The 19336-nt window shown below is 38.0% G+C and overlaps 1 protein-coding gene across 1 annotated transcript in view; it reads right to left on the reverse strand.

Annotated features, from left to right (window-relative positions):
- Positions 1–19336, reverse strand: part of LOC126194800 (gastrula zinc finger protein XlCGF9.1-like) — a 173945-nt gene that overhangs the window by 73992 nt on the left and 80617 nt on the right. Inside the window, exon 2 of the mRNA XM_049933110.1 lies at positions 4000–4063. Within this exon, the coding sequence (XP_049789067.1) occupies positions 4000–4063 (64 nt within the window). The remainder of the gene's footprint in view (positions 1–3999; positions 4064–19336) is intronic.

Below are 19336 nucleotides of genomic sequence, written 5' to 3' on the forward strand. Positions count from 1 at the left end.
TATTCAATCTGTATATTGAGCAAGCAGTAAAGGAAACAAAAGAAAAATTTGGAGTAGGTATTAAAATCCATGGAGAAGAAATAACAACTTTAAGGTTCGCCAATGACATTGTAATTCTGTCAGGGACAGCAAAGCACTTGGAAGAGGAGTTGAACGGAATGGACAGTGTCTTGAAAGGCGGATATAAGATGAACATCAACAAAAGCAAAACGAGGATAATGGAATGTAGTCGAATTAAGTCGGGTGATGTTGAGGGAATTAGATTAGGAAATGAGACACTTAAAGTAGTAAAGGAGTTTTGCTATTTAGGGAGCAAAATAACTGATGATGGTCAAAGTAGAGAGGATATAAAATGTAGACTGGCAATGGCAAGGAAAGCGTTTCTGTAGAAGAGAAATTTGTTAACATCGAGTATAGATTTAAGTGTAAGGAAGTCGTTTCTGAAAGTATTTGTATGGAGTGTAGCCATGTATGGAAGTGAACATGGACGATAAATAGTTTGGACAAGAAGAGAATAGAAGCTTTCGAAATGTGGTGCTACAGGAGAATGCTGAAGATTAGATGGGTAGATCACATAACTAATGAGGAGGTATTGAATAGAATTGGGGAGAAGAGGAGTTTGTGGCACAGCTTGACAAGAAGAAGGGACCGGTTGGTAGGACGCATTCTGAGGCATGAGGGGATCACAAATTTAGCATTGGAGGGCAGCGTGGAGGGTAAAAATCGTAGAGGGAGACCAAGAGATGAATACACTAAGCAGATTCAGAAGGATGTAGGTTGCAGTAAGTATTGGGAGATGAAGAAGCTTGCACAGGATAGAGTAGCATGGAGAGCTGCATCAAAACAGTCTCAGGACTGAAGACAACAACAACAACAACAACAACAACAACAACAACAATAACATTTGCTGTACTTATTGTTTCTTGTTTTCTAATTCTGACTGGGGTATCCTGTTATTTTTGTTTATTACACGAATCTGATCAGCTAGTCATTGTTCTGTTAAAAATTTTAATTCTGGGTATCTGGTAATAAATGTTGTGTATACCTGTGATCTGTACCCAGTTGTGTTGGTTCCTAAGTTTGTTGCTTGGTAATATCAGAACATGAGGTGTCGGTTAACTTCATCTGACTATCTCATCCTCTGTCTTTGTCTTCCTTCTAGAGTGGTTGCAGGAAGCATATCCTGCAAAACACCTCTATTTGGATTTAAATCATTTTCCATGTGGCTAGCAGTGTCGCTACCATTGTGGACGGGCATAGGGAACCGACTAATCACACTAAAAGGGGGGTTAGCCCTATTAGTGGTTTGTTCTTTTCGTCGGCTTTTACGACTGGCAAGAACATACCGGAGGCCTATTCTTTTCCCGGGCCTCCATGGGGTTTATTATTATTATTATTATTATTATTATTATTATTATTATTACCACTATACTGAGACATAACTTTGTAATCAATCAAACATGTAACAACTTCAAAAAATGTTACAAACAAGACATATTATTTAAATAAAAATAAAACATCTAAAAGAAGCAAAGAAACAAATAATTAAAAATAGTTCTCTACTCTGCAATCTATTAAACCATCAGCTTATTTATTTACTTCAAATTTCTGTAAAAATTGAGAAGACAAAAGGCAGAGTTGTACCAATGTTTGAATCTGAAAGAAGCACAAGAGTAACAGCACAGAATTTTAACAATTTTCTGATGTGGTTTTAAAACGATCATGGGTATACAGCAGAATGATGCCAATAACTTTACAATATTACAACAGGCTGTTCTGATGATAGTACATACCCCTGGTGCAGTACTGTAAAGTCCTTTTATCTTAATCTCATTTCCGTGTCAATAAAATCTGCCCCAGTCAGTACAGTGGAATGAGTAGAACAAATATATATTGTGAATGTGAGCACCTGTCCTCAATCAACAAGTAATTTCCTGTGCCCTTGGAATTCTGATGGTGTAGGAAAAATGAACAATTGAGATGCAAGATTATACTACAGCAAAAATTGGAATAATCATCTGTTACGGTTTGAATAAACCACTATCAAGCAACCACTGGTATCAATAACAGTATTGACATACCTAAGAGCATGCAGTTGGAGTTTAATAAATGTGAAAAGACAATGTAAATCTTAGTTTCATTGGAAAAGTCCTAATCAAGTGTAAGTCATCTAAGAAGTAGGTCATGTCTGGCAAATTCTTGAACACTCTTCATCAATGTGGAACAATTATTAAGTTGGGTTAATGCATGAAAGGGCGAAAATTCAAAGAGGAGCAACACAATTTGTCAGAGATTTAATTACTAAATGTTACATTGTTACACAAATGCTCAGAATCTGCAATGAGGAAATGTGCTGAGTGCTACATAAAATGTTATTCATATGCTTTCCTCCAACATAACTCTTGTCTAAGTGCAAAGACAAAAGATTACAGAGATGTGGACAGGGAGACACACTGACAGTCATTCTTTCTCTGTGCCACATCAGAACAAAATAGCAAGGGGTTATAGTAATACTGGCAACTATGTACCCTCTGCTACACACTATACAGGAGCTTCTGGGGTCATGATGTCGATGAGGAGCCAATGTGAAGTCATTTGCATAAAATTTACTTTTAACAGATGCAGTGGGAACAGAGATTTTATTAACTGGAAGAATAATTTTATTCAAAAGTTTAGAACATAATTGGGTTTCCATTGATGCCTATAAGAGATAATTTCAAAACATGGCAGCCTATTCCACAACACAATAATTCATTTGCCAGGAGAGCAACATTCATCTGTGACAGCAAACAAATTTCTTACTCCCCACTTATGTGGTTTTTACAGAAGACATACAACATTAGTTTCAGGTTCAAAGAGATAAATTTCTAGTCTTTTAACTGCTGTCACTGAGCAGTTCTATGAAATTGCGCCATTAATTAATGAAACTGTGAAAAAATATAAATGTTGAATTTTTTTAAAGTTTTTGTAATGCTAGTCACCTCAAATCTTTGTACCTATCTTAAAGGCAATCAGTTGTCTGTCTTATTATTTTATTAACAATATTATGAAAAGAATAGAGTGCTATCCACTGCACAGATCACATGTTGCATGGCAGACAGGCATGATGAAAAGACTGTTACATATAAGCTTTCGGCCAAAGCCTTTTTCAGAAAAGAGAAACACACGTATCTTCACACAAGCAAGCACCTCGCACACACGACCTCTGATGATGATGTTTGGTTTGTGGGGCACTCAACTGCACAGTCATCAGCACTCGTACAAAGTCCGAATTTTTACAGAGTCCATTTTTTTTTCACAATCCAATCTAGCCTCTGTCACAAATGGTGGTGGTGATGATGAAATTATGAGAGCAACACAAACACACAGTTCCCGGGCAGAGAAAATCCTGAACCCCTGCGAACACACATGACCTCTGGTTGGAATGTCTGGAGATAGTGCTCATGTGTGTGTGAGGTATGCTTGCTTGTGTGAATGTGTGTGCCTTTCTCTTTTATGAAGAAGGCTTTGGTCAAAAGCTTACAGTAACAGTCTTTCCATCACTCTGTCTGCAACTCAATGTGTCATCTTTATGGTGAGTAAAATCCATCCTTTTCATAACATTGTTGATATTACATTTTGGACTTATTCTGTTGACTAGACATACACTTCCTGAAAGAACCACACAGTCTGCTGTTATGAAACTTCCTGGTACATTCAAACTCTGTGCCAGAATGGAATTTGAACAAGGAACAGGGTCCTTTGCTGGCAATGCTCTTACTGAGTGAATCACTCAAGTGTGCCTCATGACCAGACTTGAAGCTTCAATCTGCCAGTCTCTTGCACCCACTTTCAAACTGCACTGAAGCAAAAGATAAGGGTCCAACATTATGTCCCAGGCTGGCAAACAGTAGTAATGGGAGTAAGAAAGATTGATGGATCAATTTTAGTTCACATTGTGCAACCTAATATAGTGTATTAACAGCTATTTCACATTCTAAATATTCATACGCAATATACCTTGTCTTATCAAACTCTATTTCTTCACACTGCACAGCAACATCGACCAACTGTGGCCTCTTTCCTGAAACAGAGGGAAAAAACATACTTTATAACACAGAACCAGGAGTTTTACGGCCATCTTTACACTTCACAATAAAACAGTAATCAAAATGGCTAACACAGTTTATAATAAATAATTTAAGCAGTATAGGCAACATCTCACTGAATAGTAAAGGCACTGAGTCATCAAAAGGCACATAAAAAATGGTCAGAACTTTGCTAGCTTCCTAAAAAAATCCTTTTTTACACACACACACACACACACACACACACACACACACACACACACACACACGCAAGCATGGACTAAATGTAGCATAGATTGGGTGGGAGACAGAATATCTGTTTGGGATTAATGGGAGGAGTTTTGGGTGGTGAAGGATATTGTTCAGTTCTTCCAGTCTGGGATGATATTGGATAATAAGTCAGTTCCTGTGGGAGGTACGAGGATAAGAGGTGAGTGTCAATAGTGGCCCCATAGTCCCCCTTTAATCTATTCTAACAATCCTCCCCAATCTAGTCCACCATGTAATGTGCTGCAACCAGAACAGGCTCTCAGGTGCCATGCTGCACTTCTATCCTGTGCAGTTGCTGCCCCTCCCTCCAAGTCACCACCCACATTTCCAAACAATGCTTCCTGCTTCTCTCCTCCTTACTCCCCTCAGCCGCTTCACCCGACATAACACCACGAGTCCAGTCCAGCTGCAGTGCCGGTACAATGTAGTCAGCCAGGATATAGCCATACAGGTGTGTGTGTGTGTGTGTGTGTGTGTGTGAACATCCCACCAGAACTAGATTGTCATGGTTTAAAGTAATTTATATTGCTGCATTTCTCAGTCTGCATGCACACTCGCAACTCACACTCACACACACACACACACACACACACACACACACACTAGAGAGGAAGGTGAGAGAGAGGGAGAGAGGGGACAGGGCAGAGTGGGGGGGGGGAGAGAGAGGCCTCTGCCACCTGTCCACTCTACCTGCACCCCTAGCTAGCCCACGGACGGCTCCGCACTCTCCCATGAGCCACTTCCGCCCACCCCCCTCCCTGCCTCATACCTCTCTCCCTCCTTCACCCCCACCTCACCCCAGTACACTCACTGCGGGCCAGGAAGGAGCTGGCAGTCGATTCAGCACAAAATAGGGAGACAGGCATGTGCATATCTGTGTGTGTGTGTGTGTGTGTGTGTGTGTGTGTGTGTGCATATTTCTCCTAGAGCTTGGGAAAATTATTTCATTCCAAAAGCTAGCAAAGTAAAGCTCTGTTACCTTTTGTTTGTGTATCTGTCAACAACGCAGCACTTCTGCCATTCGGTGAGTTGTCTCCTTTATTCCTAAATAATTCACAAATCTTTATCAGATGCTTCTCTATGAGCATGAATAATTGCCATCTGTAATGTCTCTAAAATTGCTTCCTGCTGACATTCAACAACCATTTAAGTTCATTTAGATAGTTTGAACCTAACATACAGAATACCAGACCTGTCACATTATCACTTATGCCTTGATTAACCTTGTTTCATGCCAATTTCATTATGGTAGACAATAAAATGGCTAATTTTCACTACACACGACAACACATTCTAGTTTTATTCTCTTGTTGTTTTTATGGCAATGACTGTTAACAGCACTATCTTGTTTGGGTGGATTTCAAATTTAGCTTGCATGTAATTTTCATTACTTCTCAAGCTTGTATAATTTTGCAACTTCAACTTTATGTATGTGTAAGCCATTAATAACTTGATGCAGGAAAGTATTTGTTAGATCAACTTTTGCTTCTTACTATATAGATTATTAAAATAATTAACATTCATATACATTTTTAATGAACTCCTATACTAGTAGCTTATTGTACACTGCAAACATGTAGATTACATTTTAGCTGCCAAAAAGTTACACATCTTTTTCTGTTTCACTGATGTTTTCAGAAACTGACTGCAAAACAGAGGTATTTTGAGATTAACAGCTACTTAAGAATAATGAAATGACATACTTTAGGATTTAAATAATTTGTTAATACATTTTAGTTTATAGTTTGCAAAGAGTAATATGTGGTATGGAAGTTGTATTTAAGAAGAAATATTTATTCTTTGTTATCATGCTTTTGTTTTTTGCTTATCAATAGATATATTGAATATATTTATTTATTATATATTATACTGAGACTTCATTTTCATCCTACAAGATATTTTGTCACCTATAATCACTTTAATAATATACCAAAAAGTCAGTAAGTGTTAAACAAAAAAGTACGATATTTACCTTTTGTAAACATACTTCAAAACATAATGCATCCATCAATACATCTAGAGCCATCCCCTCTCATTCATACAGACATACATAATGAATACATGAAATACAGAAATTCAGGCATATGTCGCCATGTCTATTAATAAAAAACCTGCCATGTCAACACTTACACTTTGCTCTGTTCACAGCTACTTGTAACTACAGGTGAAAAATAACTGGAAACATGGCAGGCAGCAGTTTAAGGAAGTATGGCATTACTGATGATCGCTGGAGCATCATGGACAAAATCACCATGTTCCGTGGGCTTACTGCATTATATGGTACGTACTAATTTACTGAAATGCATTCTTTGCATGTATCATTTACAAACTGAAGCTACTGTCCCGTTTTATTTGTCAATTAATTGACAATATAGCAACTGAGTGTGTTACTAGAACAAAGACATTTTTGGAATTCATTAAATTTAGGGCTTGGCTGAGGTTGCTTCAAGATGACAATCAAAAGTCTTGTTTTTCTTTTTCTCCTGAAAAATCAGCAGGTACAAAGATTGTCTGGTTTGAGAAGTATCTGAAATCTCTTCTCAAGTCAATGTCATTACACGGACTTCTGTTAAGCACTTTAAGAGACCTTATACTTCATGAGGAACATCTAAAAGAAATATATCTTCAGATTAATATTCAAGAACAACAAAACAAGGATACTACAATATTAAGACAATATAAACTGTCCACAGACTCACATACACTGCTTTGCTATTATTTTGACGTTCCTGTAAACTTAGTGTGCCTTGAACTATGAGTTTCTGCATATGTATGCAAGAATTCTCGAAGGCAACAGCTTTGCTGCACCATTGCATGTTTCAAAATCAGTGAAGGCATTAAATTTCACAAGGTTCTGCCTATATCTAAAGAGGTGCAACAAATGCTGTTGCTGTTGTGTCTTCCATCCAAAGCCTGGTTTAATACAGCTCTCCACATCAGTCAATCCTGTACAAGCTTGTTCATCTCCATGTAACTACTGCAATCCGTATCCATTTGAACCTGTTTACTATAGTCAAGCCATGGTCTCTCCTCCATTATTAAATTGATGATCCCCCCCCCCCCCCCAGCAGGTGTCGTATCAATAGCTCTGTTATTTTAGTCAAGATTTGCCATCAATTTCTTTTCTCCCCGATTTGATTCAGTATCCTCTCACTAGTTGTATGATCTATCCATTTAATATTCAGCATTCTTCTGTAGCACTGAATTTCAAAAGATAATATTATCTTCTCATCAGTACTATTTTATTGCACACATTTTGTTTCCACACATCGGTACATTCCAGACAAATACGATATTTTGTTTCCACACATCGGTACATTCCAGACAAATACGATAAAAAAGACATCCAAGCAGTTAAATTTATATTCAATGTTAGCAAACTTCTCTTTTTCAGAAAACTTATCTTACTATTGCGTCTGCATTTTATGTCCTCTCTACCTAGGTCATTGTCATTTATTTCGCAATACAAATAATAAAATGCATCTACTGCTTTTTGTGTCTTATTTCCCAACCTAGTTCCATGTCTGCCTCTGGTAGCTGAGTGGTCAGTGCAACAGAATGTCAATCCTAAGAGCCCAGGTTCAATTCCCAGCTGGGTTGGAGATTTTCTCCACTCAAGGACTGGGTGTTGTGTTGTCCTAATCATCATCATTTCATTCCCATCGACACACAAGTCACCGAAGTGGCGTCAAATTGAAAGATTTGCACCCGGCGAACAGTCTCCCCGACGGGAGGCCCTAGTCACACGACATTTACATTTACCTAGTTCCATCAGCATAGCTGATTTAATTTAATGACAGTCTATTATTCTTGTACTACTTTTGTTGCTGTTCATTTTATAACTTCTTTTTACATACATTCAATTCTGCGGATCTTCCAAGTCCTTTACGGTCTCTGAAAAAATTATAACACTTTCAGAAAATCTCAAAGTTTTCATTTTTTCTTCCTGAAGATATCTCCTTAGTCTCTTTCAATGCTTGCTCAGTGTATGAACTGAACAACATTGGGGATATGCTACAACTCTTGTCTCACTCTTTTATCAAATACTGTTTCCTTCCACGTCTTTTTGACTCTTATAACTGCAGGCTAGTTTTTGTACAAGTTGTAGATAATCTTCAGAATTTCCAAAAGTGTATACCAGTGAACTTTCTCAGAATCCTTCTCTCAATCTACAAATGGTGGTTTCCTTTTGCTACTATATTGTGTAAGATTAAGTGTATACTTGGAATGCCAAGCTGAGAGGGGTGCCATATGCACTCAAGTGTACAATTTGTGTACGGGGTGTAACATAATTAGTAGCAAAAACTGACACAGTTGGAAATATATGACAATGAAAACAAAAACATTCCAGTTAACACGGATCTACAAGTGAGCCATTTACAAGATAACTGAAATGTGCAATTACGAGCTACCACTGCCTTCAGTATCAAATATTGTCCTAGTTCACACAAATGTATTTGAAATGTAAGCTTCCTGATAAAGTCCCATGTAATCGGCCTCAAAATAATACTCTAGCACATTAGATGCAACAATTTACTGGTCAGTTTTCTTGGCATGTGACATACAATTTACGTAAATAAACAATATTTCTAGAAGTCTTTCCATTCGTCTGTAAATAATTCCTGTCAGTATTTTGTAACAATGATTTACTAAACTGATATTTGGTACTACTCACACCTATCAACACCTACTTTCTTTCAAACTGGAATTGTCACAATTAAATTGGTGTTTGATCCGCAAGTTTACCTTAGAACCACTAACTACTAATAGGCAGGTAAATGGTTGCCAGTCCTGTTTTCCTTAGAGCTTTTTTTTCAAATGTATTTGGCTTCAGTACGATAGTCAAGTTATAGTCACAGTAAATAATGGGAAGTTTACATGACTAGTTTCGGTGAAGCTCATTCACCATTATCAAATGTAACAAGTATGAAATAAATTGGCTATTAATTATGACAACCTGAAATGTATGTAACATCTAATCACAACAACTTTGTCGTAGGAAACAATACTGTAAGTTTATCCTGTTAAATTAAACCTCATTATGCAGTAATGGTAAAGGAGCAACATCACTGTCATTGATGGCTGTGAAGCTTTTATCGACACAGAACATTAAAATCTTAACATTGTATATGTTGGACTAGGATCGATGCTGTCCAACTACTTGCATAACTAACCAGACAAGTGAAAATCATGTCTTATTAATCTTAGCAATTCTGCAGTTATTCTGAAACATATATTGCTCAAGTATGAGATCGAACCGTTAACTTAAGTATCAGTATGCACTTTTACAAAGTTAATGAAATAACAACATCCAAGCATGTTGTTGTTGTTGTGGTCTTCAGTCCTGAGACTGGTTTGATGCAGCTCTCCATGCTACTCTATCCTGCGCAAGCTTCTTCATCTCCCAGTACCTACTGCAACCTACATCCTTCTGAATCTGCTTAGTGTATTCATCTCTTGGTCTCCCTCTACGATTTTTACCCTCCACGCTGCCCTCCAATGCTAAATTTGTGATCCCCTCATGCCTCAGAACGCGTCCTACCAACCGGTCCCTTCTTCTAGTCAAGTTGTGCCACAAACTCCTCTTCTCCCCAATTCTATTCAATACCTCCTCATTAGTTATGTGATCTACCCATCTAATCTTCAGCATTCTCCTGTAGCACCACATTTCGAAAGCTTCTATTCTCTTCTTGTCAAAACTATTTATCGTCCATGTTTCACTTCCATACATGGCTACACTCCATACAAATACTTTCAGAAACGACTTCCTGACACTTGAGTCTAGACTCGATGTTAACAAATTTCTCTTCTTCAGAAACGCTTTCCTTGCCATTGCCAGTCTACATTTTATATCCTCTCTACTTTGACCATCATCAGTTATTTTGCTCCCCAAATAGCAACACTCCTTTACTACTTTAAGTGTCTCATTTCCTAACCTAATTCCCTCAACATCACCTGACTTAATTCGACTACATTCCATTATCTTCGTTTTGCTTTTGTTGATGTTCATCTTATATCCTCCTCTTTCAAGACACTATCCATTCCACTCAACTGCTCTTCCAAGCCCTTTGCTGTCTCTGACAGAATTACAATGTCATCGGCAAACCTCAAAGTTTTTATTTCTTCTCCATGGATTTTAATACCTACTCCGAATTTTTCTTTTGTTTCCTTCACTGCTTGCTCAATATACAGATTGAATAACATCGGGGAGAGACTACAACCCTGTCTCACTCCCTTCCCAACCACTGCTTCCCCTTTCATGCCCCTCAACTCTTATAACTGCCATTTGATTTCTATACAAATAGTAAATAGCCTTTCGCTCCCTGTATTTTATCCCTGCCACCTTCAGAATTTGAAAGAGAGTAGTCCAGTCAACATTGTCAAAAGCGTTCTCTAAGTCTACAAATGCTACAAACGTAGGTTTGCCTTTCCTTAATCTATTTTCTAAGATAAGTCGTAGGATCAGTATTGCCTCACGTGTTCCAATATTTCTACGGAATCCAAACTGATCTTCCCTGAGGTCGGCTTCTACCAGTTTTTCCACTCGTCTGTAAAGAATTCGCGTTAATATTTTGCAGCCATGACTTATTAAACTGATAGTTCGGTAATTTTCACATCTGTCAACACCTGCTTTCTTTGGGATTGGAATTATTATATTCTTATTGAAGCCTAAGGGTATTTCGCCTGTCTCATACATTTTGCTCACCAGATGGTAGAGTTTCGTCAGGACTGGCTCTCCCAAGGCTGTCAGTAGTTCTAATGGAATGTTGTCTACTCCTGGGGCCTTGTTTCGATGCAGGTCTTTCAGTGCTCTATCAAATTCTTCACGCAGTATCTTATCTCCCATTTCATCTTCATCTACATCTTCTTCCATTTCCATAATATTGCCCTCATGGGTTTTCATCAGAGCTCTTGATATTCATACAAGTGGTTCTCTTTTCTCCAAAGGTCTCCTTAATTTTCCTGTAGGCAGTATCTATCTTACCCCTAGTGAGATAATCCTCTGCATCCTTACATTGTCCTCTAGCCATCCCTGCTTAGCCATTTTGCACTTCCTGTCGATCTCATTTTTGAGACGTTTGTATTCCTTTTTGCCTGCTTCATTTACTGCATTTTTATATTTTCTCCTTTCATCAATTAAATTCAGTATTTCTTCTGTCACCCAAGGATTTCTACTAGCCCACATCTTTTTACCTACATGATCCTCTGCTGCCTTCACTACTTCATCCCTCAAAGCTACCCACTCTTCTTCTACTGTATTTCTTTCCCCCATTCTTGTCAATTGTTCCCTTATGCTCTTCCTGAAACTCTGTACAACGTCTGGTTTAGTCAGTTTTTCCAGGTCCCATCTCCTTAAATTCCCACCTTTTTGCAGTTTCTTTAGTTTTAATCTACAGTTCATAACCAATAGATTGTGGCCAGAGTCCACATCTGCTCCTGGAAATGTCTTACAGTTTAAAACCTGGTTCCTCAATCTCTGTCTTACCATTATATAATCTATCTGAAACCTGTCAGTATCTCCAGGCTTCTTCCATGTATACAACCTCCTTTTATGATTCTTGTACCAAGTGTTAGCTATGATTAGGTTATGCTCTGTGCAAAATTCTACCAGGCGGCTTTCTCTTTCATTTCTTCCCCCCAATCCATATTCACCTACTACGTTTCCTTCTCTTACTTTTCCTACTGACGAATTCCAGTCACCCATGACTATTAAATTTTCGTCTCCCTTCACTACCTGAATAATTTCTTTTATCTCATCATACATTTCATCAATTTCTTCATCATCTGCAGAGCTAGTTAGCATATAGACTTGTACTACTGTCGTAAGAATGGGCTTCGTGTCTATCTTGGCCACAATAATGCGTTCACTATGTTGTTTGTAGTAGCTTACCCTAACTCCAATTTTTTTTATTCATTATTAAACCTACTCCTGCATTACCCCTATTTGACTTGGTATTTATAACCCTGTATTCACCTGACCAAAAGTCTTGTTCCTCCTGCCACTGAACTTCACTAATTCCCACTATATCTAACTTTAACCTATCCATTTCCCTTTTTAAATTTTCTAACCTACCTGCCCGATTAAGGGATCTGACATTCCACGCTCCGATCCGTAGAATGCCAGTTTTCTTTCTCCTGATAACGACGTCCTCCTGAGTAGTCCCCACCCGGAGATCCGAATGGGGGACTATTTTACCTCCGGAATATTTTACCCAAGAGGACGCCATCATCATTTATCCATACAGTAAAGCTGCATGCCCTCAGGAAAAATTTCGGCTGTAGTTTCCCCTTGCTTTCAGCCATTCGCCGTACCAGCACAGCCATTTTGGTTAGTGTTACAAGGCCAGATCAGTCAATCATCCAGAATGTTGCCCCTGCAACTACTGAAAAGGCTGCTGCCCCTCTTCAGGAACCATACATTTGTCTGGCCTCTCAACAGATACTCCTCCGTTGTGGTTGCACCTACGGTGCGGCTATCTGTATCGCTGAGGCACGCAAGCCTCCCCACCAACGGCAAGGTCTATGGTTCATGGGGGGGAAGGGGGGGGGGCACTACTGCATAATGAGGTTTAATTTAACATGATAGGTTTTGAGTATTGTTTCCTATGACAAAGGTGCTGTTGTTAGATGTTACATATATTTCAGGTTCTCATAATTAATAGCCGTCTTATTTCATACTTGTTACATCTGATAATGGTGACTGAGCTTTACCAAAACTAGTCATGTAAACTTTCTGTAATGCACTGTCACTATGGCTTGACTACTGTACTGAAGTCAAATAACTTTGAAAAAACTTATATTTTGTTGAGCTCCTTAAGAGAGTCATGTTTACTTACAAAATTTTCTTAGATTGTTCCATCCAAGAATCTCCATTACCATAATATACTTCTAATCGTCTGTACACAGTATATGTAGCATTTCAAAATACACAGTTATCAGCCAGAACATTATGACCCCAGACCCACAAACAATATAAACCCATCCAGGCAATAACAGTATCACCTGATGAGGAATGACTGCAAGACAGACACACATGGTTCATGTAGTATCAGTGAGTGTGCTGTCCGTGTGTAGAATGAGGAAGCACGCAACCTATCTGAGTTTGACTGAGGGCAGATTGTGTTGGCCTAGAGGCTTGGCAGAAGCATTTTGGAAACTGTACAACTTATTAGGTGTTCAGGAAGTTGTGTGTTGAGTGTATTTGAGACATGACAAATCCATGGTGAAACCATATCCAGACATCGTGGGGTTGAGCGGACACCACTCATTACAGATGTCAGGCGTCTTAGACTTGGCAGACTCGTAAAACAGCACAGATGGTGAATGGTGGCGGAACTAAGATCAGACTTTAATGATGGGCAGAGTACAAGTGTGTCTGAACACACAGTGCACTGAACACTCTTAATGATGGGCTTCTGCATCCAACAACCTATGCATGTGTCAATGTGAAGAACCACGACACTGTCAGCAACAACTGAAATGGGCACATGAGCATTGGCACTGGATGCTGGCACAGTGGCAAAGTGTTGCATGGTCTGATGAATCCCACGCCTTCTTCATCATGCTGATGGGAGGGCGTGAATCCATCGTCTTACAGGGGAACAGCTTCTTGACATCTGTACTGCAGCATGGAGAAAAGCTGTTGGCGGTTCCATTATGCTCTGGGGAACATTTACATGGGCATCCATGAGCCCAGTGGAGCTCATGCAAGACACCATGATGGCCAAGGCTGCATAACATGTACATCCCTTCATGACAATCATGTTTTCTGATAGAAGTGGAATTTTTCAACAAGATAATGCACCATGTCACAAGGCCAGGAGTGGTTTGAGGAATACAGTGGCGAGTTCCTATTGATGTACTGGCTCCCCAACTCGCCAGATCTAAAACCGATCGAACACAGGTGCAATGCGATTGAATGTGGTGTCAGAGATAATCGCCCTCCTCCCTGGAATTTATGGGAATTAGGTGACGTGTGTGTGTGTGTGTGTGTGTGTGTGTGTGTGTGTGTGCAAATGTGGTGCCAACTCCTTCCAGTGACCTACCAAGGCCTAACTGCTTCCATGCCATGATGCATCGCTGCTTTTATCTGTGCCAAAGGTGGACACACTGGCTATTTGGTCATAATGTTCTGACTGATCAGTGTATGATTACAATAATGAGTTTCAGGGAAAAGAAATATTTTGGATGAAAAATGTGTTCCCCAAATTATGCCCGAAAGTAGCAGATGTCAACAATTTTTGTCTTATTTATAAAGGACGCGATCAAAAGCTCCAGCTTGACTGTGCTCGTGAGATGCGTGAGAAGGAGTACAATTCAATTCGTAAACTTGCCCGAGAAGTGCAAAACTGGCGCGAGACATTGGATAACATCATGGCCGGTGACCGGATAATGCTACAAACCACTTTGCAACGGCAGAAAGATATACTGCTAGCATACCAAAAACACATGCCACAAGTGAGTAATTGTAATTACTTTCTTTAGATAACATGCACATTTCATTTAAAGCACAATACCATAAAATTATTTAAAGTTGCACTATGAATTATATTATAACCCAATCTCTGTAATGAAAGTTTGATTCATTTCACACCAGTATTAAAAATCCCTGCAGAGATTTACTTCAATGGAGTAAAATCAGATTGTAACAGGAAGTTATGCATTCATTCTTAAACGTCAGCATATTCAATATTCTCTGGAAATTGTTTAAAATAATGATAACATGTATAAACTGTAAGTTAGGAGTACTTTCTATATGAAGCCTCCAGCAGAACAAATCTATTTACATCAAGCTGTCAAAAGGAAGGAATATTAGGGGGGATTAGGGTTTAAGTTATATCACAATGAGGTCATTTGAGATGCAACACAAACTTGGATAGAACAAGGATAGCAAAGGAAATCAACCATGTCTTTCTTTTACAGGAACCATTTGGACATTTACAGGGGTAAATGAGGATAAAGCAGTTAGAAAGAGTAGTATTATAAAGCCATGGAGGCTTCAGCAGAGACTCAGTCTTTGTGGTGACTTTAAAAGACAGTGATTATGTTGCTCAGCATACTCGTTTTTGAACTAACTTACCTTCAGTGTTAAAAGTGGTAGTAAATGACTTATCTAAACATTGTGGCCAGATGTTAGTGACAAAAGAGGCCAAACAACAAGATAAATCAGAAACAGAATCATATAATGGCACAGTCACAATATTCACACGGAATGTATGCAATATGCACTAAGGAGTGACTCAAGTGGACAGCATAGACAAAAAATGGAATTCTTTCTTGGTCTTTCCTAAAACAAGATCTGGATAAAATCAAACAAGAGCATAGTAAAAACAAAGCACAACACTAGAGGTTGAATTATCCTATGCCAGGGAGAGAGTTTCATCTAATTCAGAGGATAGATTGTAATAAAGGGTTCCAGCTAATTCAGAGAACAGACTATACTGGAAACTAGCAACTATAACACAAAAAGATAAACACTTAAGCACAAAGAAACAAATAAAAGGAGTGAAACAAATGAAACTGAGTTCTCAGGCTATAACTGTCAGAAACGATGACATGAAGAAATAGTTATTGTCAACCAGATTCAATGAGCACCTACTAAGATCAATCAACTGTTGAAACTCTATTTAATAATTCCCTTAAGACATATACTGACTTATTGGTACTCTTGATCACCAATGAAAAGAAACAGTATTAAACCAAATAGAAAAGGTAAAAAGCTTAAATGGTACACTGATGACCATGCTAGTATCTGGGAAAAGACGCTTTCACAGTACAAAACATATAAAAACAATGGCAAATGTGGGGCAGAACAAAATAATAGTTATTATAAAGACCACCTGAAAAGTAAAAAACACTACAAAGCCACCCTTAAACTTTCCAATCAATCTGCCTATGAAAATTACATAGAGGGAGCCCCAAACTAATGCAAGGCTACTTGGGATATAAAACGAGAACATACTTCCACCCAAACACAAGATGTTCTACTTGAGCCAGAAGAGCTCAATAAATATTTTAAAACTACAGCAAATGAATTAAAATTAAAAATTAAACAGTCAGACATACCAGCAATCGATATGCTTGCTGATCAGCTACCTAAAGGGCATGAATTTCGCTGTGACCCTATCACACCCACAGACACACTAAATATTGTTAGAAAATGTTCAAGCTCAAAAAGCATGGACTACTACTGGCTATCTAGCTATACAATAACAAGGACAATACACCTCATTTGCAATCCACTTGCTTTTATTGTGAATAAACGTCTAGAAATTGGAGTTTTCCTTGATCACCTCAAAATTTCCAACATTATACCTATATATAAAAAAGGGAAAAACATTTCTCTAAAAAGTATAGACCAGTGTCTATTGTACCGATCTTTTCCAAAATATTTGAAGCAGTTTTCCACAAACAGCTAAGCAACTATTTTGAAAAGTATGACCTTCTCTGTACAAGACAGCACAGTTTTCGACAAGGGAAAAATAACACTTCTGCAGTCATTGAAATAGTTAATCAGTCATTAACTGCATTTAAAAATAAACAAACAGTCTCACTTGAACTTTGTGGTCTGAGGAAGGCACTTGATTGTATCCCCTTTGACATTCTGCTAGCCACACTAAAGTATCATGGTATAAATAATCCAGAGTTAGAAATAATCAATTCTTATCTAAATAACACGAGACAATTTGTGTCAATTCAAAATAGACACTCCTCTATGAATAGTGTCACATCTGATGTACCTCAGGGCTCTGTCCTTGGTGCTTTCTTCTTCATTATTGCAATTAATGATTCGCCATCCTATGCTGGGCCTGAGTCAGTTATCTGCAATGCGGGTGATACACCTTTAATCAGCACAGATCGAGATTTATCAAAGCTACTCCAGAAATCACAGGACACTCTCACCGTAGCACTAAACTGGTTCTCGGGTAACAAACTTCTATGTGATCCAGAGAAAACTCGGCATCTGCCGTTGGGACCGGCTGAAGAGGAAGAACCAAAATCCGTAAAACTGCTTGGAATACAAATTGATTCCAAACTTAACTGGCAACCCCATATCAACCATGTCTGCAAAAAGTTATCAAGGGTGACCTATCTCATTTGGAAAGTGTCTGATCTAGTGAATAACAAATATCTCAGAACAGCTGACTTTGGACCTTTTCAGTCTCATATATATTGTGGGCTGTTACAATGGGGCCACTCGTGTCATGTCAGTGATGTTCTACTGATGCAGAAAAAAGGTGCTACGAATAATGTGCAAGGTTGGTCCAAGGGAACACTGTCATCCTTATACATCAAAATGAAAATAATGACAGTGATTAACCTTTATATTTATGCATCACTGATATATGCTAAAAAGAACACAACAAAATTAAACACCAGAGAGAACACACACTTTCACGAAAACAGAAACTGAGTATTGACATTCGTACACATAGGCTGATGGAAACAGGCAATGCTCGTACAGTGAACTGTTTGAAATTATTTAACAAATTACCACATACTGCACTCAACACACCTTTCAATAATTTTAAAAGTAAACTGCACAAATGGTTAACGGACAATCTATACTACAGTCCTACAGAATTCTTGGATACTTGTAATATAGAAATTGAGTTTTAAGTCTATGATTGCAATACTGTACAATTGATAAATGTAGCATAAATAATTTGTACTTGTAATGTAAACACTAACTAATATAGTAACTTCTTATGTATCTTGATATCATTATAAGGCCTATTTCACTACATGTGGTTAACAGCAAATAAAAATTAAAAACAAAAACAAAAGACTACAATGGCAGCAAAGATGAGACCTAATGATAAACAATCTAGTGAAGATGTAGCAGATTTAGTGTGTCAAGAACTGTACATACCACTGATGGGCATAAATTTCAAAAATACAATCACTAAGGTGGTTATATAATCTCACACGGTCACTAGAAAGTAATTCTTACTGCTACATGATGTTCTTAGTAGGATACTAAAATTGTGTGATAGCTTGATAAACCTTGAACTATTTTCTTAGCATGTCAATAAATCAGAGAGTATTTTCGAACAGACATACAGTAGTAGCATTCACCTCTATAAAATAACAATAAGCACTATTCACCTCTATGTATTGACCCATTCTCTCGTTCCAGTTTTTTCACTGAAGGAAATAAATAAATAGGTAGCCCACAATATACAGCAACTGGGAGCAGCAAGAAAGTGGGGAACTAATCAGTTCTTAAATAACTGAAAGTACAGACTCAAAAGAATATAACAAAATATCAAACATGCTTACGCAGATCAGGTCACTGCTTATCAGAATGTTCTAGGTCATCTGTGCAGCGTGTCTCTCAAGTGCTGTTTCCAATTTTTCAAACTAATTAAAATGCTCCCTGTTAAAGCATCTAATAAAAAAGGGATAAAGTGAGAATTAGACAGTTAAAATACAGCTTCTGTACTATTAGTGTTTTTGAAAGTTTCTCAGAAGGTATATACAGGATATTCCAGGAGAAATGGTCAGCATTCAGGGATACAACATAAATGCTCATCTGAAGCATAAAAGTCTAGTAAACATGGGCTGTAAAATACATATGTTAAGAACTATGAGAACTTGTTCCATAGAAGAGATGTGTTTCACACTAGTGAAGATGAAGTCCACTTAGCTCTTAAGGTATGCCTTTTATATCCCAAGTTTCTAGATTTTTTCTTTGAATAACTGTTCGTGTCATATTCCTGAATATTAACCATTCCTTCTGGGACACCCTACAAGAGAAGTAACAAATCACAGTCCACATAATTTGCTATCAGACCAATTGTTTGGCTCCAGGAAAACATCAATAATGGCTCACAGAGAATAAATTGAACCTTAAATTTAGTAAAATTTTATTACCACAGGATGTGAGCCAAGTGCCTTTGGCTCACATAGTTTAATGGAACATGAGAAAACATAAAAATAAAATAATACATAATAGTGACTGACTTTTATGATGAACTTGTTAACTGTCCTCCAGT

This window comes from Schistocerca nitens, chromosome 7, assembly GCF_023898315.1.
Source record: "Schistocerca nitens isolate TAMUIC-IGC-003100 chromosome 7, iqSchNite1.1, whole genome shotgun sequence".
Lineage (NCBI taxonomy): Eukaryota > Metazoa > Arthropoda > Insecta > Orthoptera > Acrididae > Schistocerca > Schistocerca nitens.